The sequence below is a fragment of the Chrysemys picta genome, chromosome 2, assembly GCF_011386835.1.
Source record: "Chrysemys picta bellii isolate R12L10 chromosome 2, ASM1138683v2, whole genome shotgun sequence".
Classification (NCBI taxonomy): Eukaryota; Metazoa; Chordata; order Testudines; family Emydidae; genus Chrysemys; species Chrysemys picta.
In genome coordinates, this window is record NC_088792.1 from 220853632 (window position 1) to 220879807 (window position 26176).

General features: G+C 40.1%; 1 protein-coding gene across 1 annotated transcript in view; it reads right to left on the bottom strand.

Moving 5' to 3' along the window:
• Positions 1-270: 270 nt before the first annotated feature.
• The window catches only part of PXDNL (peroxidasin like), a 306963-nt gene continuing 281057 nt past the window's right edge, over positions 271-26176 (bottom strand). Inside the window, exons 21-23 of the mRNA XM_005279926.4 lie at positions 23140-23278; positions 4720-4830; positions 271-2250 (exon numbers count right to left, since the gene is read on the bottom strand). Of these exons, the coding sequence (XP_005279983.2) occupies positions 2074-2250; positions 4720-4830; positions 23140-23278 (427 nt within the window). The 3' untranslated portion in view covers positions 271-2073. The remainder of the gene's footprint in view (positions 2251-4719; positions 4831-23139; positions 23279-26176) is intronic.

Here is a 26176-nt window from a genome sequence, read left to right on the forward strand (position 1 = left end):
ACTCAGATGATGAAAGTGAACATGCTTCGGTCTGCACTGCTTTGTATCGTTATCGAGCAGAACCCGTCATCAATATGGACGCACGTCCTCTGGAATGGTGGTTGAAGCATGAAGGGACATATGAATCTTTAACTCATCCGGCACATAAAGATCTTGTGATGCCAGCCACAACAGTGCCATGTGAACACCTGCTCTCACTTTCAGGTGACATTGTAAACAAGAAGCAGGCAGCATTATCTCCTGCAAATGTAAACAAACTTGTTTGTCTGAGTGACTGACTGAACAAGAAGTAAGGCTGAGTGGACTTGTAAGCTCTAAAGTTTTGCACTGTTTTATTTTTGAATGCAGTTATTTTTTGTACATAATTCTACATTTGTAAGTTCAACTTTCATGATAAAGTACTTAGTATTTTCAATTCACTTCATACATTTCTTTTATTTTTTATAGCACAAATATTTGTAATAAAAAAATATCAAGTGAGCTGTAGTTTATAGTTTGTGTTCTCTGTTGTAATTGAAATAAATATATTTGAAAATATAGAAAACATCCAAAATATTTAAATAAATGGTATTCTATTATTGTTTAACAGTGCGATTAATCGTGCGATTAATCGTGATTAATTTTTTTAATCACTTGACAGCCCTAGTTCTAAGCAGTGTCTGCAAAAAATGTACATATACAAGTAACTATGCATGTCCAACTTCTACTTTTTCATCTAAGTCAGCTAATTGCACATGAAAATGAACATCTGTGTGCATGCATTTTTTAAGATTCAACTTTGGACCCAGGTTTTGAAAGTGTGTCTCCTTATTTTAAAAATTGCAGCTTGAAAAAAAAACAAAAAACACTCATCTCTTTCACGTGAATGATCACAGTATCACAATACTAAGGGATTTGCCATAAGGTTCTACATGTGGGCAAGTTGAACAGATGAGTCCATTCTCTCTCTCTCTTTCTATATATCCTATTGATGTCAATGAGAGATCCATGCAGAATGAGAAAAGGAGTACACATAACTTCCTGGCAAATTATACTGCACTTATACATTCTTTATCCCCTTTTGGAGACATGTGCATACATGGCAAGCTCCCTGAGATGTGCTTTAAATTTCCAATCAGAGTCTCAACATGATGAGATTACAAAGAATCGTGCCATGCTACTCTTTCATTTTGATTTTGCAAAAACCCAAGCTCCATAAAGCTAGCATGGAATAAGAATAGCGTCTTATAAAAGGAAACTAAGCTGTTTCTCATAGTATAACACCATCCAAAACAACAACAACAAAAACCCAGCAGGTCAAGTACAAACTTCTTTTCTATAACTCTTTTCTTTAGAACAGTGCAATTTTTAAAACATTTCTCATTACTAAAATGTGTGTGAATTTTAAAAGAAAACTTTCAGTCAGTGGTTGAATTCTAAGGACATGTCTACACTTACCTCTTGAGTGATCGATCCAGCAGGGGTTAAGATATTGCATCTAGTGAAGATGCGATAAATCACCCGCTGAGCGCTCTCCCGTCGACCCTGGTACACCACCGGAGCGAGAGGCGCAGGCGGAGACAACGCGGGAGCGTCAGCAGTCGACTTGCCGCAGTGAAGACACCGCAGTAAGTAGCTCTAAGTACGTCGACTTCAGCTACTTTATTCATGTAGCTTAAGTTGCGTAACTTAGATTGATCCCCGCTCTCTCTCCCCAGTGTAGACCAGGCCCAAGATTCAAAGAAATCCCATGCTTTTAAATCTTTTTGCCTCCCTGCCTTTTGGGAGAAGGAGAACAACAAATTTAAAATTGAATTTATGAATCTAACATTTAACAACTTCCAATGAGAGAGTACAAGATATAATAACCTGTAAAGGGCTTTCAGTAGAGTCTTTCATGCCCTTGCTCACCCTTAGATTAGATCTACCAGTGTTGAAAGATAACTTTATAGAATATGCCCACCATGGTGAAAAGCCTAAAGTGACTTGATTGTTTCATCAGTGTTTTTACATCAAACATTTTAGTGCAGGTATTGTAGTCAGCAGTGCTTGTAACTTCTTGTCAGAACCTTTGAATTGGGAGACTACAGCCCCCTAGTAGATAGTTCCTAAAGGTAGCTCCTTGTCAGAGGAATCAGGTTTAAGTTCTACTGGTGATTCTATAGGGTTTTCATTGTCTATGCAGTCTGGACAGCATTTTCCTTCCAGCTTTGTGGGGGTCGAACACTCTACTGAGGGACACGTCTCCACAGTACAGGTTATTTGGCCATTCTGAAAGGTAATGTTGAAGTATTAGCACCTTTTTTCCCAATAGAAAAAAACAGGACAGCACAGACTCAGTATTTTTCTACAATTTTCCAGTGCTTTGTATAAAATACAGTAGCTGAAAGAATGCAGATGGTCTCTGTCATGCAGAATTGTATAAAATTAGATGATGTACTTATGCACACAAATAAGTGATCATTTTCCTAGTTGTAAGAACAATTTGACAGGTTTCTGAGGTTAATTAGAATGCTCACAGCCAAAAAATTGTTCAGCAGTTCTAACTCATATCAAAGTTTTCTAATCTGATACCTTTCTTTTTAAAAAAAAATGTCTTGCACTACGCAAAAGTTCAATTTTCACACCGCTGTGCATTGAAAAAATACAAGATTTCCATTCAGATTCATTATAAAACACTTTTATATCTAAGTTCACTGTAAGTCACTATATGTGTGTTCCACTCTACTATTGTTTAACATTAGCATAGGCTAATAACCACAATATTTTTTAATTGTCTGTTATATTTGACAATTGAGTCTGCTACAAGGTATAAAATAATTGTAATACAGTAAAAGGCTAAGCTTTAGAAAAGGGTCATAACGTAACATTGCTGAATAACTGTCATAGGGCAGTCACCTCCCAGGTGCCCTTCGTGGTGGCCCTACAAGCAGTTCCTTGCCTCAATTTCCCTCTTCCAGTCTGACAGTTGTTCAATCGCCTGCCTGCTTTCTGCATCACATTTGATGGGTAACCCTGCCTGGAGCACCCCGCACTGGGAAGAGCAGGAATCCTCATAGCCCGTCTTCTGGGATTTCATCCATTCACCCCTCTCTCCTTCTGGGCCCACCTTTCCAGCATTAAGACATTAGCAAGTAAGCCCCTCTGCTGCTCCCTGCCGTCAGCTCCCAGCTTTGACTCTCTGGGTTGGGCAGGTCAGCTGGCAAATCCCTCTTTTGCCCTTCCTCAGGAACCACTTACAGTCTCCTGGCTCTGGCAGCTCTCACCTGGTGACCTCACTCTCCCAGGCAACTCTTACCTCACCTTTTCCTGACTGACTCAGATAGCTCTGACTCCCCAGGTCTCTCTCCCACTTTCTTTATTTTGGAATCTAGGTTCTGGTCTCTCCCTTGCCTTTGGACTGTCTCATTCATACCCTCCTTATTATAGCCAAACTAGAGCACACCTGGACTAGATCAGGACTGGTCTCAATTTCCTTTAAGGGGCCAGCCACCCCGTTACAGTAAAAAAAAAGGCATTTATTTATAGGGGTTATATTTAAGTCAATATTAGATCTTGGGCCAGATTTTCAAAGGTACTTGGTGCCTAAAGATGCAGATAGTTGCCTAGTGGGATTTTCAAAAACATCTAAGCAGGTGAAGCACCTAATTCCCATGGGTTAGATAAAGTCCAGGAAAAAATGATGCCCCCAATCCCACAGATTTATCAATTTTATGCTGTAGTCCCATTGAGATGAAGTAGTCCCATTCACTCCTGTGTGTAAAGTAAAGCATGTGTGTAAGTCTTTTGCAGGATCAAGGCCTATGAGCTGGAATCATTAGATACAAAAAATTCAATACACAAGGATTTAGGAGCTGAAGTTTTGCATACATGTATGGAGTGAAATTAAACCCTCTACAGATAGCCCATGTTGTACATAGGCACTATGAATCCCACTTACGTCTTCTTATGCAGAGGACCTGCAAAAATACCTGTGTATATCTTCAGCGTTATCTTGAAGGAGTAAGTGACTCTTAAATGGAATGTAGGCCTTATGCCCATTGTAGATTTGAGCACATGGAAGCATTATGTGCACATCAATGGCACAGCTAAAGTGTGCGATGTCAAGAAAGATTATGTAGTGGAATTTAGCATTTCTCTGAGGGTGGCAGAAGTGACCTCATCCATGGACAGGAAATTGATGGTGGGCTGTTGCTGGACCATACATCAAAGACCTACCAATTAGTGGGAACCATTTTGTGTAGCCAAAACTCACCTGTTTTTCAGTTGGAAGAACGATGAGACTTGAATTTGATTCAGAATGATATGGAACTATTTGTGCTAAATAAACTAACCTATACATCAAGGAAGTAACCCAGCTGTTGGTGCGCCTATTTGTGAAAAAGTGAATTTAGCCCTCACAAAAAGAGAGAACCCAATTAAAGCTGCCTCACACCTTCTGTAAGTGATTTCCACTTATTCAGTATCAGAGCTAAGTTTCTCTGGTATGCACATTTTGCATTTAAGAAGAGGTGCAGATTAGACTCCATCTGAAATATTTTGTCCTTTTGTTTAACTGTGGTTATGGCAAATGTTCACTGAATTTCTCCAGAAGACTTATGTTCCCTATTATCACTAAGCTATGGAGAGTTGTGAGGCACACTTTTCTTTCTTAATTCATCATTGCAGGATGCTTCAGCTGGCATGATACCAAAGGAAAAAGAGAATTTAATAGCAGAGAAAACGTTCAGCAACACATACCTTACAGCTACAGCTAATGCAGTCTTCCTTCATCCAGTGTTCATTTTCCTTCCGCTGAATCCCATCATCCATGCAACCTTCCTGCCTCAGGCGAGCCTCCAGCTTGTTTATCTGTAAAAGGAGAGGGAAGAGGTGGGATAGGAAAAGGTGGAAACTAAGCTGAATGAATCATTATTCTTGATAACAACATATTAAAGCTTCAAAAACCTTCAGACATTTATTCATTTTCTTACCACCAAACTTTCATCTTGGCTTAATCAGCATTTCTATTTTTGCACAGAACACATCTGCAGTCCAAAAACTACTTGATGATTAAAATACTTTATTTTCCACTTGTATTGTAGCTGATGACCTCACAGCTCTGGCACTCCCCAGGAACCTATATCATGATGTAATTTGGATCAGTGATCAATATGTGATGAACTTCCAGCAAAGAAGCTGTATAGCACAATGAGCCTTCTACTTTCTGGAAACTTGAGGGGGTGGGTGGGACCCTGCCTGAGGCCACAAAAGAAATGCATCATGGTCTAATCCTAGTTCATGACAGACACTGGTTTGCACTACAAAAGCCATGAAAATTTAGCATGAATGGCAGTCACTGTTCCTTTAAAAAAGGCCTACCACTGGAATAACAAGGATGCTGATGGGTTCTGGAGGCAGCTTGCACAGAATCTCTCTTCACTGTGCTTAATGTCCAACCAGTGTTATTAGGTTACACTTGCAGGAATGCCACATCAACAGAACATTTAAAGAAAAGCCGTTAAAAAATTACACTGCAGCCCCTTCATTAAGTGGTAAGGTAACAGTAGCCAATTTAAGACAGTTTGTGTAATTTGGAAGGGGAAAAAGGGAAAAACAAAGTCTTCAGAAAAAATAAACATTAAAAAAGGAGGTAAAATGATGAATGAAAGTGCAGTTTTATTGCCAAGGCACAGGTCTATTCTCCTCACATTCTGAATGTTTTGCTCCTATTAATTTTAATGACTCACTGCTACAATCTGACACAGAAAGGAGAAGTCATGCTAAATGCTCTCTGTACATATTTTTCAAACTAATTAGTGAAAAATTATATATTTTCCATTTACCGTAAAGCCCTGATTCTGCAGTGGATTCATGCTAGCCAATCCCATTACAGCGTCAGATCATAATTACAATTCCTAACTTAGCCATGCCCAAATGGTCCAAGGGAACTAGTTCTCTTATAAATGAATGACTTTCAGGTCAGCTCTCTGGCTACCCCTCTGTAGGATATTGCCCTGAATCAACTGCCTGAAAGCCTCCTAACCTTTAAAACAGACTATCTGAAGAAGGCCCCAACCAGATTGACCTACATGTGTAATGGGACCCAGCTAGGGTGACCAGACAGCAAGTGTGAAAAATCAGGACAGGGGGTCCTCCATGGAGGAATCTCCAGCTCATACACATGACTTCAGCTCATACACATTTTCCTTGAGAGTGGGTGATGCAGGTCTGAATAAGGACTTGGGGATTTGATCCTAGAATATTAAAATATAATACAGTTTAGTTAAAGTTAGTAAGTAGCAGTAAAACGATCACTGGGAGGCAAGTCAGTGGCTTTCAACTTTGAGCTTACACAATTCCAGTTCCAGTCAAACACAGGGAACACGGGCGTAGGAGGAAATAGAATTCCTACCTGTGGAGAATTATTCTTCACTTTTGATTAATAAGAACCCATACTAAGCTTCGAGCATATGCCTCATGCATTATTTTACGTAATATGAAAATGTACTGTACCCGAGCCTTGCTTCAAGTACATTGTTTTATATAAATAACTTCTACTTTGAAGATCAAGTGTTTCTAAATTAATAATAAAAATAGCAGCAACCAAGTGCTGTCAGACGTTTTGCACCCATTAGCTGTTCATACTTAAAAAGGGAACGTCAATACGTTTGCCTTGAAATCTGCTCATTTTGTTGATAGAAGTACTAACAGACTGTGCTCTGGAGAATAATTTATCTTTGAAACCCCAAGTCACACTTAAGTGTTTTCCTAAATGGAAAGTTGAAGTTTGAAAGAGAATGAAAATGCATAAATTAATTCACAGGTTATACAGTATCAAATGTTTTTTTAAATGATTTTAATTGAGGACCTCTGACTTTTTACAATTGAATGTATCTTTCCATCCTGCTGTAACTTCTTACAAAATTCCTCTCTTGGCACCATCCCAACACTACGGCAATTGACTGGAGCAACGAGAACAATAAAAACCATTAACACAGCAGTAACACACATGTACTGCGTGTGTGTCATAGGATACTGGAAGACTATTTTTTAGCTTGTAAGCGCTCCAGGTAGGATCAAACTCTTCTGTGTTTGTACACCTCCAGCACAGTGGGACCCCAATCACGATTAGGGCCTTTGAGTGATAACAATACAGAAATGAATAGATTCATTTATTCTAAATCCAAAAGGGACCATTGTAATCATCTTGTCTGACCTCCTGACTACCGTGAATTAATTCCTGCTTGAACTAGAGAATCTCTTTACAAAAAAAATATTAATTACCCTCACTGTTAATAATGTATGCCTTATTTCTAATCAGAGTTTGCCTAACTTCACCTTAATACTAATTTCAGTCAAACATATGACAACTTCTTTTTATTTACATGAGAAAAGTGGTTTTATTTAGATGTAGCAAGGTTTCACAAATATGATCCAATTGTTTGTGCAGTTGCTGTGAAACTACTGCATATCATTCTTCTACCACGACATTCAGAAAAAGGGGGTTATCATCAGAGTTCAAGATTAGGAAATAGATCTGCATCCCATAATTACTTCAGTAATAACTAGGTATCTTGTATTTGAGCAAAAGAAGTTTGATCTATCTGGAGGATCCTCCAATGAATTAGAATTGTCATTTGAGGGAATAACATTCCTTAAAGAAAAAGCAAAAAAAAAAAAAAAACCCCATAGAAATATACCTTCAGCTATTGAGCTGAATCTCCCACACTAGTGGTTTTAATTACAGCAAAAATCAGAACTCTGCAGTCCACCACTTAGATCCAAAACTGTAATTTATGAGAAATCTATTGCAACAGTTCTATCCTTATATAAAATAAAATGCTTTTCATGCTTTAAAAAGGTGCTAAATGGATTTAGTAATGTTTTGATATATTTCAAACGTATTTCTGCATCATTGCAATTATCAAAATATTGAGCTGTTAAATCAATGTCTGCCAGCTGCATGCTGTATGTGCAAAAGGGTGGAAAATCTGTCTGAGTACTCTGTAGGACAACGGAAGAACAAGAAATAAACAGACATAATTATCTACTGATACTCTGCTTTTTCCTATTGTTAAATGTTATTATATTTTTGAAATGTATTTCACTTATGACAAATATTGAGAAGCTGATTTTTGCTGTTTGTTAATTACACCAACAATAACTTGAAATGAAAATATGTCCTTTATATCAATCAAGAGGTTAATTTCATAGGCTCAGATCACACCTTTCTGAAACACAGTCAGGGAGGTGGCATGTTTCCTCTCTCCCTCCCAACAAAGCCCTGACAACCTGTGGATTTTGGAATAACTGTTGGGTGTCATAGCCATCTGTGCATAGGTCGTGTTCTTATGCCAGAGAGAGGTGAAGACGGAACTAAAACAATGCTGTTACAACAGTACCATAGGGCCATGGCTTCCCACACCTACTGATGCCCTGGAACCTCTGGAAAGGAAAGTTCTGCAGTGAAGTGATGCTCCACTTGAGTTAATAGAGCCTCAGACTATTAAGTGGATTTCCCATATGGTGGATGTATCTAGGCACCTGTCCCCATCAACCCACACTATGTGTAGATCTTCAGTTCAGCTGAGGGCTCTCTGCAGGGTCTGAGGCCGGGATGGGTGAAGCCATGAGGTAGGTTTCCCACAAAGAAAGCAGGTATGATCCAGCATATATACAATACAGTCTTTACTTTACATCAATTAAACAAGGTGACATTAGTTTGAGACAGAAACCAAATAAATCACAGCTCCTGAGAGATGATTTTCTCCATCACATTTTAAGCATGGTAGCCATTAAATACTGACATGTATATGACAGAGCTTTGAAGGGAACGATAAGTTTATAGGTATTTTTGTTATGCTTATTGTCACCTGATGGCCAACATGAGAATAGCTATTTACTGTTAGAAGCCATAGGGCTGTATAGAGCATGCTCCAGTGGGCGGGGTGAAGAGGGGTGTGAGGAAGTTTTTGCAAGATAGAGTATGGTTAGTTGTCTATGAACCTGTTTTTGAACCTGTACAGTTGTGTTTTGGTTCTCCATATACTGCATTGGCAATGAGGATCAACTGGAAAACGATAACCAGCAAGTTCTACACATTGTATAAGTGACAACCTTTTTTTTTTTTTGATTGCAAAGAAAAATAGCTGCATATGGAAAACGAAACAGTATGATGCAGAGTAGTAGTCAGAGAGACTTTCCCAGTACTCCATTGCAAATGATATAGAGGGCGATAACAAGAAACATGCCATTTTACTGAGTGTGTGTGGACCAAAACAGAGTTGGATTAGAAGTTTGCTGGCACCAGAAAAGACCAGAGCCAAATCCTTCGATGAGCCGGCTAATGCTGTCATGCACCATCACAACCCCATGCCATCAGAGATCGTGCAGAGTTTTAAATGTAACAGTTTTTCCTGCCAACTTGGCTTGTTTTGTAGTAGAACTGCATCGTTTGTCAGAGCACTGTGGTTTTGGAGATACATTAAATGCCATACTGTGGGATAGACTTATCTGTGGTGTCTGTGATGAAACAATTCAGAAATCTCAGTTGGCAGAGTCCACCTTAGATTTTTAAAAAGCACTGGAAATAGCACAAGGTATGGACGTAGTTGCACAGCATGCTTTGGATTTACAGGGAAGCACTAACCAGCACTTAGATAGCGAAACAGTCTTGAGCACCGTGCACAAATTGTCCAGCACTGCACAGAAAGCAAATGAATCTTTAAGAAAACAGGTATCTCCTTAAGAACATACAAAATTGCTTTTACACTAAGGAGAGACATGACCTGATCTTCTGCCCATACAAGGATAGAGAGTACTGGGTTTGTCAGAAGTGAGGTCACTTTGCAAAAGTTTGCTGTAAAAAAAAGAAGACATATGGAAAGGAAAACGTAGGTCACAAGAAAGAGGTTCATCATACTGCAGAGGAGGAAGAGGAGCCAGAAGCTGAGGACTTGGTAAATACTATGTTTAATGTTACCAGCAAAAGCCAAAAGGAGAAGACACTGCGAGTGGATGTCACAATTAATGGACAAATAACAACCATGGAGATAGATATGGGCGTGTTTCTGTCTATAATCAGCAAGGTTACTTATCACCAGTTGTGGCCAAGGAACAATACACCAGAGATGGGATTGGCAAAGGTGGTGTTACATACATATACAGGATAACAAGTTCCAGTTAGAGGTACAGCTGATATGGAGGTGGGATACCAGGACCAAAAACCATCCCTCATGAGGCAAAAATGGTTAAAGCTATTAGAACTTAACTGGGCAGACAGCGACAATGTCCATAACACTAACTATAGAAGCACTTATTGAAAAACACTCAGAACTGTTCAGGGAGGGTCTTGGTATTCTGAAAGAGGCCACTGGCAGAATTTACGTGGATCCAGATGCTAAATCGTGTTTCCTTAAGCGAGGGCAAGTACCCTATGTCATGTGCCATAAGGTAGACCAAGAACTGAACTGTTTTACAGGCACCTGGTATTATTGAGCCCATCCAATTCTCAGACTGGACTGCTCCTGTTGTCCATATGTTCCATATGTGGAACTATGAGGTCACGGTGAACCATGTGGTCAAGTTAGATATGTATCCACTCCCCAGGCTTGAAGATCTGTATGCTACCTTATCAGGGGGAAAACTTCCACAAAAATCAATGTAAATAATGCATATCTCCAAAACTCTCTGGACAATAGAGCTAAGCCCTATGTAACAATCAATACTCCCAAAGCATTGTTTCATTACAACTGCCTCCCATTCTGAACGTCAGCAGATCTGGATATTCTTCAAAGGGTAATCGACAATTTATTCCAAGGAATGCTACATGCCTATGTATACCATGATGATATCCTGATTACAGGGGAATCGGAGTCAGAACACTTGCAAAACTTGGACCAGGTACTACAAAGATTGACTGATGCAGGTATGCATCTTAAGAGGGAGAAGTGTATTCTTCAGGCTGCTGAAGTAATTTAGCAGGGACATAAAATTGACACAACTGGCTTACATCCAACAGAGAAGGTACAGGCCATTACTGAGGCACCACCACCAAAGTAAGATGGGGATAAGATTCCAGTGGACAAACAAAAAATAGATTTTGCAGAAGCAAAGAAATCGCTGAAGACATCAAACCTTTCAGTTCATTATGATAGCCAGAAAGAACTAGTATTGTCTTGTGACCATCATGTGGGGTGGGAGCGGTACTAGCTCACCAAATGTCAGATAGATCTGAGTGTCCCATCAGTTATAAACCAAGATCACTACCCCCAGCAGAAAAAAGTTATTTCCAACTAGAACGAGAAGGGCTAGCCATGCTTTTGGGATAAAGAAGTGCCACTCTAACCTACATGGCAGGCATTTTTTAATACATTCAGACTATAAACCTCTGAAAGGCCTGTTAATTGACAGCAAACCTGTACCCACTATGGCATTTGCCAGAATTTAGAAATGGGCTCTTACCTTATCAGCTTATTATTTCGAGTTCGATTATAAACCTGGAAAAGTACTGGGTAATGTGCATGCTCTGAATAAACTTCCTTTACCAAATAGCCCATCAAAAGCATTGCAGCCTAGAGAAACCATCCTCCTTATTGGACTACTGTCCACTTCTCTAGTCAGTACAGCATCAATAACAAGAGAGAGAGAGAGAGAGAGAGAGAGAAATAGTCATTATTGTCTCGAGTGCAGAGAATGGTTACAAATGGCTGGATAGAGGAGGTAAGCACAGAGCTCCTACCTTATTGTTCCCAAAAGCAGTCTTTAAGCATCCAGGACGGGTGCTTATTATTAGAGTCCCAGGTGATCCTACATCCAATAAATAGACCAGTGGTGCTAAAGTTGTTACATGCGGCACATCCTGGCATTGTATGTATGAAAGGACTCTCACAAAGCTGCGTGTTGTGGCCGGGAATGCTTCAGAAAAACAAGACCGTTGTGTGACAGTGTGTAGCTTGCCAATCCAGCCACCATGCTCTACTGAAAGTTCCTTTGTACCCAGGGGAATGGCCTCAGCAACCATGGGTGAGGCTCCATGTAGACTATGCTGGTCCATTTATGGGGTAATTTTTTTTTAAGTAATTGACCTGTCTTCAAAATGGATTGAGGCACATATAATGCTGTCTTCTACACCCAAGGCTACAACTGATAAACTTTGACATACTTTTTCTATTTTTGGATTGCCTGAGACAGTGGTACCCAGTTCACTGGTGATATATTTCAGGAATCACACAAGCAAATCATAAAAGAGGGAATGAAAAAGACGACACATGGAAGCATGGAAGACAAGCTGGCCAGGCTTATTTTCCAGTATCACATGACACCACAAATCACAACAGGAAAGCTGCCTACAGAACTCTTAATGGGAAGAAAACTAAACACACATCTGGACTCACTACAGTCTGAATATGTTGCTAAGGTGAAGGAAAAGCAGGCAGCACACAAGTTATATTATGATGTATGAGCATCATAAAGAACATTAGGTGTAGGTAATGCAGTATATGTTCTTAATTTTCACAGTGTCCCTCACTGGTTATCAAATTGTATTGTAGCACAAGTTACCTGTAGAGAATTCTCATTTGGATGTTGAGGTACCAGGTGTTAAGGACTCATTAGACTACCCAACTGCTACAACCAGATATAGTGAGCTTGCTGAGGACACCGTACCAACCACTACAGCGGACTTGGAAGATAAGCCTCCAGAGACAGTTATATTATCAGAAAGCCCTTCTGCACCTGCTATTGATCAAGGACCAAAGTTGTTTCTACTGTACCATTCCAGGAGATCTCCTAAATCTGGAGACAGTGTGGACTTGTAGCAGTAAGGCAATTATTCTAGAGAGCAGAATAAGCCCTTGTAATTGCCGGACGATTAGTGTAGGCTACCCCAACTTCTTAATTGGGATGTTTTGTTGGTACCACATTAATGTTTTGAGTTTATTATTACTAATATTTTAAAAGGGGTGGAGAGTAATGTTGTAGGTATTTTTGTTATGCTTATGGACAACTGGTCGCCAGTGTGATAATAGCTATTTGCTGTTAGAAGCCCTAAGACTGTACTGAGCATGCTCCAGTGTGTTGAGTGGGGGGAAGGATGTGAGGCTGTTTTCCCAAGATGGAGGCCAATAAGTTGCCTGTATGAACCTGTACAAGAATTATTTATCTCCTTTTTCCCATTCTAATCTGTTTTGGGTCTCCATATACTTTAGGAATCTACTATTTTAAATCATAGCTCATAGTAATATACAAATAGACAGGCAGTATGGTCTAGTGAATAAGACACTGAGATGGGAATAAAAGAACTGGGTTCTATTTCTGGTTCTGCCACTGATTTACGGTGTGACCTTGGCCAGTTCACTTTACCTCTGAGCTTTGGTTTCCTCATTTGTAAAACAGGTATAATTATCCTTTACCTGCCTTTGTAAAGCAGTTTGAAATCCCCTGATGAATAATGCTATGTGAGCACTAAGTTTTATTATTCTACAATTGATAAAATATTGTTCATTGGTGAATAGGAGTTTCTGGACTGCAGATTTACTCCATTTTCATACATTGCATGACCCAGCCCTTCAGTAATTGCATTCTTTAGGGGTAAAATCCTCTCACATATTGAGAGGTCAGGAACAGACAATAGAAGAGCTTTTGCTGCTCTCATGTACAGATGGTTGAGAAGAAGAGAGGTCAGAGCTGTAATGTTTTCTCTCTAGGTAATTATACACATCCACCGATCTGAGCTCTCTCTTGCAGCATATGCACATGGGGGTTTTGTGGGTGGGAGCAGTGAAAGGGGCATGATCAGTGAGTAAACCTCTTGCACAGATCCAATGGCAGACAAACCATGTGGTAGGGTGGGGGCTGTAAGCCAACTGGAGAAGCAATTGCAGCCTGTCCTCACAGGTGTTTGTGCCTCTGAGCTTGGAAGATTTCATCTCTCTACCCCCTCCCCCCCACCATGTAGTATGCCTGAGCCAAACCTGTTTATTTGGCCTTTACAGCAGGGTCCAGGGTTTCCCCTACAGTTAGAAATAGTTCACTATCAACAGTCATCATACTGTAATGCAACTTGTACCTATGCGTGACACTAAATCCTCTTTTTAAATGAGCATGTGTATTTGTGTAACACCAACAGACCCTGGTCATCAGTAGGTGGGATCGAACCTATGATCTCTGAAGCTTAATGCTTCAGCCACATGGCTGTTAGCTAAAGCTGTAGCAGACTCATTAATCTCTAAGTGGTCTCAGTGCCACTAGAGGGGACAGAGTACCGCACCCAGAAGATATGTGTGTTACATACTTCCCCTAGCTGAGAAAGCAAGTCCCAAGCTTCAGAGACTTCCCAGTTGAAATCCCAGATGAGCCCCCACTTGTAACACCGACAGACCCTGGTTGTTTTCGGGCAGGATCGAACCTGGGACCTCTGAAGTTTAGTGCACAAGCCTCTACTGCATGAGCTAAAAGCCACATGGCTGTTAGCTAAGGCTGTAGCAGACTCATTAATCTCTAAGTGGTGATACTAGAGGGGACGGAACACCACACCCAGAAGGCGTGTGGGTTACATTTGCTCCCTGATGGATATCTACATAACCAGTTGATATTAAGGCTCTACTTATATAATACAAGCATATTTTCACTCCAGGCATGAAAACAGCATTTTCTCTCTTTGTGGCAAAAGACCATTATTTTGCCATTTTCTACAGTCTGCATCTGAATTATTTCTCCTTAAATATCATGTTCTAAATTTCATTGAACCCTATCATCCAGCTGATTCTGAACCACATCACCCTGTTATTCTTTTCTATATTGTATTTTTTATTGCAACACTGTTGTCTTAGCCCTTGAGAGGATGCCTTAATGAGAAAACAAACTTGTTGTATGAAAGGGAAAAGCTGGAAAAGAAGAGGCAAATGAGAAGATGAAGTTCTCATATGAACACTCTCCATCAATTTTAACTGTAATCCCCCCTCATCTGTTTTTGTTTGCTGAAGATCTCATTAAACTATGTATCAATGTGTTTCTTTAATGATGAAATACTACTTAATTTTCTCTTTTCCTTCAGAGGTTTATCTATTATCTAACATATTCCTGTTCAAAATAAATAATGTCTTTCTACAAAAGGAAAACAAATTTGCAAATCTGTCTATGTCATATTTCTAATAACTGTAAAACCCCTGGAGACAGGGGACTCCAGATATTTGCAGTTAAGTTAATATTTGAGCTTCAGTTGATTCAAATTCTATAAAAACATGAACTCTGAGTGTAAGAAAGGCTGGTGGGATTCCAACACCCACAGGTCCGAACAAAAGATCCACATATATAGTAGAGTGAAAAAGCCACTGTTTTATTAACAGAAAATTAATTCTGGCCTTCCCCCAGGCTTGAAGCTCACAGGGTTCCAATTCAGCAAGGTTTCCTATTAAACCTTAAGCTCAGGCCTACATTTTTAAGCATGCAGTTATCCCACTGAGACTACTTATGTGCTTAAAGTTAGGCATGTACTGAACTGGGGGCAGGGTCCCCTCCCTTCCCTCAGGAGCTACCTATCTGTCCCAGAAACTTCCTCTGCAGGGGGCTGCTTCCATCTCTCTTGTAGTCAGGGTGCAGTAAGGAGCCACACTTAACCCAAAGAATCAGCAATAATTAACATGCAGCTAGTTGGAAAATTTATTTGTGAACACGTTCCCTAAATCTGACTCACTTGAATGTGGCCATGTTCATACCCTTCACTATTTGTCAAATTGCCCTTCCTTTGGTAAAAGTGAACAGAAGATGGTGATGAGAGAGGAAATTACCTCACTTTCTTCCTTTGGTTGGGGAAGTAGGCCCTCAGTGGAATGACTCATGGGGCCCCTCCTCAACCTGCAGACATTCTGCAACTGTCTGTGTGACTCCTGGGGAGAATGATGTGCAATTCCCCCTGGCTATATCGCCACACAATGTGGAGCTACTCCCCGAGTTCCTCCCCTTCCATAGATTACAGCCCTGCAGAGTGCCCTCCACAGGGTCTTTGGATGGCGGGAGAGAGAGAGGGTGGGACTACATGACAGAGGTGGCCACCTCCCACTACCACACATGAGAAGTGAGATAGAGTCATGGAGGGGTTTAAGCAATGGCCTACCCCAGAAAGGAACAAAGTGCCATTTTCCCATCTTACAATAACATGACTAAGAGGTTACCCAAAGGCACGGTACCGACTAGAACCCAGGTCTCTAACTATCAGATGTCAGATCCAAATCTTATACACTCTCAGAATACCAACTCAATGTACTCTCTGCTTTAACCAGTGTACACCACATTCCCAAAGGTAGGAATAAACTCCATGATTCTTGAGCTCCAACATTCTACTGCAATCTAGCAAATAGTTGTGTAACCCACTGCCAAAGTCTATGATTACCACACAATGTAGTGGCTGGCTTCCATAAAGGATACCAGTTAGTCTGCTGGTGTAGGTACTAGAGGTCTGTACTGGGGATCTGAAGGCCCAGGGTTCAAACTATGTTGATGAGCTACGATTCTTATGATTGTGCATGGTGTCTGTTTTTCCCATTTTCTTAAAAAAACCCAACAACAAAAATGCAACTCTGTTACTGTGTGAGGTTACAATGGAGAGGCAGCATCTTCTCCAAAGTGAAAGCTGATTTCAAGTTCCTCCTTGTATCGTAAAACGATAAAAAAGAAAGCCCTTGTTCTTCAGATATTTAGCACTTTGCTAGCATTAATTCTGATCATGTTGGAGTAAGCAATATAAAGAATTAAAAGTCTCCAAAACTGTTCCTCTTCAAAATTTCTGAAGTGTCTAATGTTTCTTTATATCTTTTTATCAGAATCATATTCTATCACATCATTCTAAACATAGGTACTGGCTAACTGCTGGTAGCTTCACAGTTGTTTTTAAATCTAAGTACAGATCTTAAGTGTCATGGCAATAAATGCTATACAGATGCAGAGAGATTAGATTGGATATTGACAGTGACCTTTGTAACAAGGAAAGGAATAGTAAAACAAGTTGCCATTATTTGAAAAGCAGACATGATTCTCCACCATTAAAGTTAACGGAGAAAAGAAAAAGTTGATGGAAATATACCCTACGTAGCCACCAACAAATTTGATCTAAAGCACATTGAAATCAATTAAAAGACTTCCACTGACTTCAGTGATCAGGCCCTCAATGGCTAAAATATATATTTTGGAGAGAAATATTGCTTTTTCACCTGTAGACCTACTACCAAACACTGATACAGTGCTATCGTAGAATCATAGAAATGTAGGGCCAGAAGGGACCTTGCGAAATCATCAAGTCCAGCCCCCTGCACTGTGGCAGGACAAAGTAAACCTAACTGATTGGTATTTGCCCAACTTGTTTTTAAAAGCTTCTAATGATGGGAACTCCACAAACCTCCCTTGGAATCCTATTCCAGAGCTTAACTACTCTTACAGTTACAAAGGTTTTCCTAATATCTAACTTAAATCTCCCTTCTTGCAGATTAAGCCCATTCTATATCCTTTTTCCCTCTTTTTGAAAGTAATTGTAAGGAAGATTTCATAAATAATCTGTGCAATGACAGCCAGATTTGGAGGCTGACTGAAAACTATGCAGGGAAAAGCAAATCTGTTTCATTTAACAAAATCTGGGTGCATATCATTACATAGCTTGGGAGGAGAAAGCTGGCATCTGTAGAAGAATGGAAATTTCTTGGTGTGCTGTGTCATATTTTCTCTAAACATTCTCACAGCACATAGTTCCATTTTAATTCTTCTCTCCCTGCCTTTGAGCAAAAGATGGATTCTGGTTATCAATTCTCTGTAGGGAATTTTTGAATGAGTTTGGTATTTCAGGTTTCAGAGTGGTAGCCGTGTTAGTCTGTATCAGCAAAAACAATGAGGAGTCCTTGTGGCACCTTAGAGACTAACGAATTTATTTGGGCATAAACTTTCATGGGCTAGAACCCACTTCATCCGATGCATGGAGTGGAAAATACAGGAGCAGGCATAAATATATGAACATATGTGAGTTGCCTTACCAAGTGTGAGGCCAATCTAATGAGACAATTCAATTGACAGCAGGATACCAAGGGAGGAAAAATAACTTTTGAAGTGGTAATGAGAGTGGCCCATTTCAGACAGTTAACAAGAAAGTGTGAGTAACAGTAGGAGGAAATTAGTATTTGGGAAATTAGGTTTAGGATTTGTAATGACCCAACGACTCCCAGTCTTTATTCAGGCCTAATCTGATGGTGTCCAGTTTGCAAATTAATTCCAGTTCTGCAGTTTCACACTGGAGTCAGTTTTTGTTGTTTAAGTATTGCCACTTTTAGGTCTGTTATTGAGTGACCAGGGAGACTGAAGCGTTCTCCTACTGGTTTTTGAATGTTATGATTCCTGATGTCAGATTTGTGTCCATTTATTCTTTTGCGTAGAGACTGTCCGGTTTGGCCAATGTACATGGCAGAGGGACATTGCTGGCACATGATGTCATATATCACACTGGTGCAGGTGAACGAGCCCCTGATGGTATGGCTGATGTGGTTAGGTCTTATGATGGTGTCTCTTGAATAGATATGTGGACAGAGTTGGCACCAGGGTTTGTTGCAGGGTTTGGTTCCTGGGTTGGTGTTTTTGTTGTGTGGTGTGTAGTTGCTGGTGAGTATTTGCTTCAGGTTGGGGGGCTGTCTGTAAGCGAGAACTGGCCTGTCTCCCAAGATCTGTGAGAGTGAGGGATAGTCCTTCAGGATAGGTTGTAGATCCTTGATGATGCACTGGAGAGGTTTTATTTGGGGGCTGGGATGGCTAGTGGCGTTCTGTTACTTTCTTTTTTGGGCCTGTCTTTTAGTAGGTGACTTCTGGGTTCCCTTCTGGCTCTGTCAATCTGTTTCTTCACTCCACCAGGTGGTTACTGTAGTTTTAAGAATGCTTGATAGAGATCCTGTAGGTGTTTGTCTCTGTCTGAGGGATCGGAGCAAATGTGGTTGTATCTTAGAGGTTGGCTGTAGGCAATGGATCGTGTGATGTGGTCTGGTTGGAAGCTGGAGGCATGTAGGTAAGTATAGCGGTCAGTAGGTTTCCAGTATACGGCGGTGTTTATGTGACCATCGCTTATTAGCACTGTAGTGTCTAGGAAGTGGACCTCTTGTGTGGACTGGTCCAGGCTGAGGTTGATGGTAGGGTGGAAATTGTTGAAATTTTGGTGGAATTCCTCAACGGCCTCCTTCCCATGGGTCCAGATAATGAAGATGTAATCAATGTAGCACAAGTAGAGTAGGGGCATAAGGGGACGAGAGCTGAGGAGCGTTATTCTAAGTCAGCCATAAAAACGTTGGCTTATTGTGGGGCCATGTGGGTAACAAGAAAGAAATGAAGATGAGATTACATATGTCACGCTCTTGGGTGTATCAATATCCCTATTATATACCTTCCATAATAAACTGTATTATGTTAATATGATTACGTGACTCTTGGGGTAAGTTTGTTGTCTGTAGTATGTATATCTGTATTTGTGGTGTGCTTGCTGCTTGACTGAAATATACCATGTGCTCTGTTTGTTTGGGGGACCATGTGCTGACAGTGTGTGTGCTGAGCCTAGTGGCCTGCTAGGCAAGGCTGAGAGCTTCTTAACGAGGCTGTGATCCCTAAGCCTTTTAGCACCCATGAACCCTTAACCAGGGGGCGGGCCTACTCAGGGAGAACTCAGGGGTTTAAAAAGCCTGCTCCTAAGCGACCAGAGGAGCTAGCCAACAGGAGTGGCTAACGGGAATTTTGCGAGGGAGTTTATAGTGGGAGTGTGAGCAGGGGCTAGGACTCGACATTCATTAAACTAAAACCAAAAACACCCCCTTGATATAAACAAAACAACAACAAAGGAACCAGCTGGAGTAGTAAAAAGAGAATGCAGGCACAAGTCTAACAACAGAGTGGGGGCTACCCAGATTATTGCACCCAATGCAGCATGTATGATTACCTGCCCTATGGGTGGGTGGCATATGTGTGCATTCAGAGCAAGGAGATTCCCAAACCTGAGCCATTCTTTTTAGATGACAGATCTGAGGAATTGTCCCAGATTGAGGTGTCATTAGAGGAGGTTTTGGAAGAAATTGATAAATTAAACAGCAATAAGTCACCAGGACCAGATGGTATTCACACAAGAGTTCTGAAGGAACTCAAATGTGAAATCACAGACCTACTAACTGTAGTCTGTAACCTATCATTTAAATCAGCTTCTGTACCAGATGACTGAAGGATAGCTAATGTGACACCAATTTTTAAAAAGGGCTCCAAAGGTGATCCTAGCAATTACAGGCCTGTAAGCCTGACTTCGTACCAGGCAAACTGGTTGAAACTATAATAAAGAACAATATTGTCAGACATATAGATGAACATAATTTGTTGAGGAAGAATCAAAATGGTTTTAGTAAAGGGAAATCATGCCTCAGCAATCTACTAGAATTCTTGGAGGGGGTCAACAAACATGTGGACCAAGGGGATCCAGTGGATATAGTGTACTTAGATTTTCAAAAAAGCCTTAGACAAGGTCTCTCACCAAAGGCTCTTATGCAAAGTAAGCTGCCACGGGATAAGAGGGATGGTGCTCTCGTGGATTGGTAACTGGTTAAAAGATTGGAAACAAAGGGTAGGTATAAATGATCAGTTTTCAGAGTGGAGACATGTAAATAGTGGTGTCCCTCAGGGGTCTGTTCTGGGACCAGTCCTATTCAACATATTCATAAATGATCTGGAAAAAGGGGTAAACAGTGAGGTGGCACAATTTGCATATGATACAAAATTACTAAAGATAGTTAAGACCCAGGCAGACTGCGAAGAGCTACAAAAGGATCTCTCAAAACTGGGTGAGACTGGGAAACAAAATGGCAGATGAAATTTAATGTTGATAAATGCAAAGTAATGCACATTGGAAAGCATAATCCCAACTATACATATAAAATGATGAGGTCTAAATTAGCTATTACCACTCAAGAAAGAACTTGGAGTCATTGTGGATAGTTCTCTGAAAACATCCACTCAGCGTGCAGCAGAAGTCAAAAAAGTGAACAGAATGCTGGGAATAGTTAAGAAAGGGATAGATAATAGGACAGAAAATATCATGTTGTCCCTATATAAATCCATGGTATGCCCACATCTTGAATACTATGTACAGATGTGATTGCCCCTCTCAAAAAAGATATATTGGAATTGGAAAAGGTTCAGAAAAGGGCAACCAAAATGATTAGGGGTATGGAACGGCTTCTGTATGAGGAGAGATTAATAAGACTGGAACTTTTCAGCTTGGAAAAGAGACGGCTAAGGGGAGATATGATTGAGGCCTATAAAATCATGACTGGTATAGAGAAAGTAGATAAGGAAGTGTTTACTACTTCTCATAACACAAGAACCAGGGGTCACCGAATGAAATTAATAGGCAGCAGGTTTAAAACAAATAAAAAGAAGCATCTCTTCACACAATGCACAGTCAACCTGTGGAACTCTTTGCCAGAGGACGTTGAAGGCCAAGACCATAACAGGGTTCAAAAAAGAACTCGATAAATTCATGGGGGATAGGTCTATCAATGGCTATTAGCCAGGATGGGCAGGAATGGTGTCCCTAGCCCTTGTTTGCCACAAGCTGGGAATCAGCGACAGGGGATGGATCACGTGATGATTATCTGTTCTGTTCATTCCCTCTGGGGCACCTGGCACTGGCCACTGTTAGAAGACAGGATACTGGGCTAGATGGACCCTTGGTCTGACCCAATAGGGTCATTCTTATACAAGCCTGTGAACTGTCACCTGCTTATAAGCAGATAAGTTGAAAGTGTGCATTCACTTATCTTAAACATATTTCTGTTTACTAATATGCAGGTGCAGAACATACAAGATATCATTACATACATGTTTTACCACTAGTAGGCTGAGAAGTTGCACAGCTGAAATTGCACACTAGAAATCACTGATTTAAGTATGTTTTCTTCATTTAGGTTCAAATACTCTCACCTGCAGAGAATTCACACTCATTTTCTTTATGCGGTGGTTCTTTGTGTGATACAGAACATACCTCTCCTAGGACTGGAGGCTCTTCTGTGACAGTTCTGACCCCAACACAGGGCAAAGGTTGGCTGGTATATCCACTAGCCGTATGCTTCCCCTAATCCACATTTGGCGTGGAATCTTGGCCGCAATGGGTGAACTCAGTGAGTGTTATGCCATTGATTTGACTGCAGCTAGGATTTCATTTCACCCCTAGTTTTCTGTCTTGCAGGCCATACTGCCAGTCACTCTGCTTTCATGGCTGGTAGAAACTTGGGAAATTTCACGTTTTTCCACTCATATGAAAATGTACCACTGACACATACTAATTGGGCAAAAAAGAATTTCCCAAAATTATTAGACTACAAGTCAAAAATAATAGCAGTAATAATCATAAAAGTTTTTAAAATACTACCTATCAAATCCCCTAATGCTCCACGTGAGCTACATCATCATGAAAAGGAATTAAAATAGAGAAATATTATTTAGAAAACCCTTAAAATTCAAATAGATAATGCTTCTGAGGGTTAAAAAACACAAAGTTATCACCTACAGTCAGAATAGTATAAATGTAAAGCCATCTTCAATGGGCCAAAAATGAAAACTTTTCAAATGAAGCTGCCTTGAAATGCAGATTGTATATTACTACACAATTTCAGGTACATGTATTCATGATTGCTTCTGGCAAAAACAGTATCTCATAAAAACTTGAACATAGTTATCCAATTTTAAAAAAATAAAGCAGATTAGACATCAGTCTCAATCACATTTCAAAAACAAATATTTAAACAAAAACTGACCATTAGAAACAAAAGGAAAGAGTGTTAAAATATGCTGTTAGCCTGTCTGCTCTAAAAACACCCACTGAAATATCATGTCTGATCTTTCACATACTACTGGTTGTATCTAGTAGTAAAAAAACTTTACTGTAAGAAACTTTCAAAGAAAAAAAAAGGTAACATATTTTAAGCTATTTTGTCACAGAGAATCTGAACTTTGGAATGCTCAATTTCCTTTAACAAAACATTTTGTACTTGGTCATAATTATGATTTCTCATACCATGAAAGATCCAGCTAAGTCTAATGAAACTAGCTGAAGGCACATTCACTTTAGCTACCCAGCCATACATCTAAGTTTAATGTAGAAGAGGTAATGACAAGACAAACCTGCTGTTTTAGAGCTGCAATGGTCTCATCAACTTCGGCAGCAAAATGGCTGAATTCCTGAGCAAATCCACTGGATACTATGTCAGTGAGATGCGTTGTACTAGCTGCCTTTCTATGCTTGTGCAAATCTCCCTGGTGTCTGAAATACAAGTTAAATTTACCACCAGAAAATGGAAAATAACAATCTGAAGAAAAGGTTTCACATGGGCATTATAGGATTTATGCTGAAAATTAACAGAACTTTGGAAAAAATAATCTGAAATGGCATTGTGCTTTTGATATTTTATCTCACGAGTTGAAAACTTTTTTAAAATATAAAATGAATGTCATGTTACATTACAGATGCATTGCTACATTAGTCAGACCTCAAAAGTATTTTTTTTTCTGAAAAGCTCCCTCCACACCAACAACCCCTTGACAAATGAAATGTCAGACATTATGCAATGCATAGGTGGGAAAGGTGCTATCTGTATTATGTATTCATGACAAGAACTACATTAAGAAAGTAATAAGCATAGCTGTCAAAAAAAAAAACACACACCTCTAAAGCAAGACAAGTAAGCCAATCCTACTGAACACAATGAGAACAACAACAAAAACGGTTTATGTTAGGGCCTCTCTTCACTACCGTGCTAAATCGCCACCGCTGCCATTGATGTAGTGGTGCCAATTTAGCAAATCTGATGAAGACACATTACAAAGAGCTCAGCTTGTTTAGCCTAACCAAAAGAAGGCTGACGGGAGATATGATTGCCCTCCATAAATACATCAGAGGGATAAATACCAGGGAGGGATAGGGATTATTTAAGTTCAGTACCAATGTGGAAACAAGAACAAATGGATATAAACTGGCCATCAGGAAGTTTAGACTTGAAATTAGAAGAAGGTTTCTAACCATCAGAGGAGTAAAGTTCTGGAACAGTCTGCCAAAGGGAGTAGTGGAGGCAAAAGACATATTAAACTTAGTCTTGAAGCCAGACAAGTTTATGGAGGGGATGGTATGATGGGATAGCCTAATTTTGGCAATTATTTGATCTTTGACTATTAGCAGTAAATATGCTCAATGGCTTGTGGTGGGTTGTTAGATGGGGTGGGATCTGAGTTACTACAGAGAATTCTTTCCTGGGTGTCTGGCTGGTGAGTCTTGCCCACATGCTCAGGGATTAGCTGATTGCCATATTTGGGGTCTGGAAGGAATTTTCCCCCAGGGCAGATTGACAGAGGCTGGTTTGTTTTTTTTTTTGCCTTCCTCTGTAGCGTGGGGCATGGGTCACTTGCTGGAGGATTCGCTGCACCTTGAAGTCTTTAAACCATGATTTGAGGACTTCAATGGCTCAGATATAGGTTAGGGGTTTGTGGGTGAGATTCTGTGGCTTGCGTTGTGCAAGAGGTCAAACTAGATGATCATAATGGTCCCTTCTGACCTTAAAGTCTATGATTCTATGATTGATGGGAGAGCGCTAGCCCATTGACTTAATTACTCCACATCAGTGAGAGTCAGAAGCTATGTGAAAGGGAGAGCATCTCCCACCAACATAGCGTGGTGTAGACATCACTTTAAGTCAATATATGTTATGTTGCTCGGGGTGGTGGTTTTTTCATACAGTAAAATGAAGCGTCATCCTTCCTTTGTTTTATCTGTGTCAGCAAAAACTGTCCATCTGCTGATTCACTTTGAGCTGTCCAATACTTTTCATCCAACATGTAATTTGGGCTAGACATAGGTCCTTAAAAGCATTACAAACAACAGGCAGGATCCTCAGCTGATATAAATCAATGTTGCTCCTTTGAAACAGTTGACTTCAGTGGAGGCAGGGTAATTTATACCAGCTGAGGGGCTAGCCCTTTATATTCATAGGCTACTACATTATAGTTCCAGTTATACATAAGGCAACTATTCTAGAAAAGCACTTGACAAAAGTCAACAGCTGTCTTAAAAAGGTATGAAATATTTTTATATTGAGTGTGAGTTATGTGAATCGATAACGGGTATCTAAAACAGGATCTGTGTGAGAGGAAATACTATCACATGAAAGGAAATAAATAGCAGGATTCAGTAGTAAGACTGATTCTGTTAATTTTATAAAATATGGGAGTGACCTGAAATTCATCATGATGAAGAAAAAAAAACTCTGTGGAAGTTACTGAAAATGACAAACAGAAAAGTGGGGACAGTGAACTCTAACAAAACGTCAATAGCATTCAAAATTACTTGGCGAACTTAGGAGAATGGAGAGTTACTGATGGTTGCCTAAGCAATTCAATGTAGAAAAACTGTTGGTATTGTAATGAGGCTATTGAAAGAAACATGAAACTGATGCACCCTCAAGAATCACAAACATTGCAAAATACTCGTGTAGTAAGGATAGGTGGGTAAAAGTCCAAGCTTAGGAGAGAAAAAAAATAAACTAATATACCAGGATGTATAAACAAAAGCAAGGAATGAATTTAGCTATTGGAGAAAATTACCCATGTATGAGAGATTGGTGAGGCTATATTCAGAAAACTTGTAGGCAGTTCATGAAAGAGAAGTCTAGAAATGGAGAACATGCAAAAGAAGGGAAACTATAATGAACTGAAAATATTGGATGCGTCACTGAATTATTTTTAAATAAAAGTTTAAGAAGCCTATGGATTAAATTCTGCTATCAGTTACAGCTGTGCAACCCCAATGAGAATACAATCTGGCTGGTGGCCTGTATTTTCTGAAAAAGGAAGGAATTGAGAGGGGATCTCAGGGACTTCTGAGGACAGAAATGATAGATGTTATATATCACTGTCACAGGGTGACTGGCCCCTTTAAGAGGGAGCAGGGCCCAAGTGCACCTGTGATTGATTACCTGCTACTCAACTGGGCTTCAGAGAAGGCACCTGGGCCTTATAAAGGGGAAGCTGCTGGTAAATAGCTGCTAGAAGAAGCTACTGAGAGAGAGAGAGAGAGAGAGAGAGAGAGAGGGGAAGAAAATCCAAAGTACATTCCCTAGAAGGAGGGCTGTGAAATCCTGGACTTCAAGGAGAGTTTGCTGCCTGGGGAAGC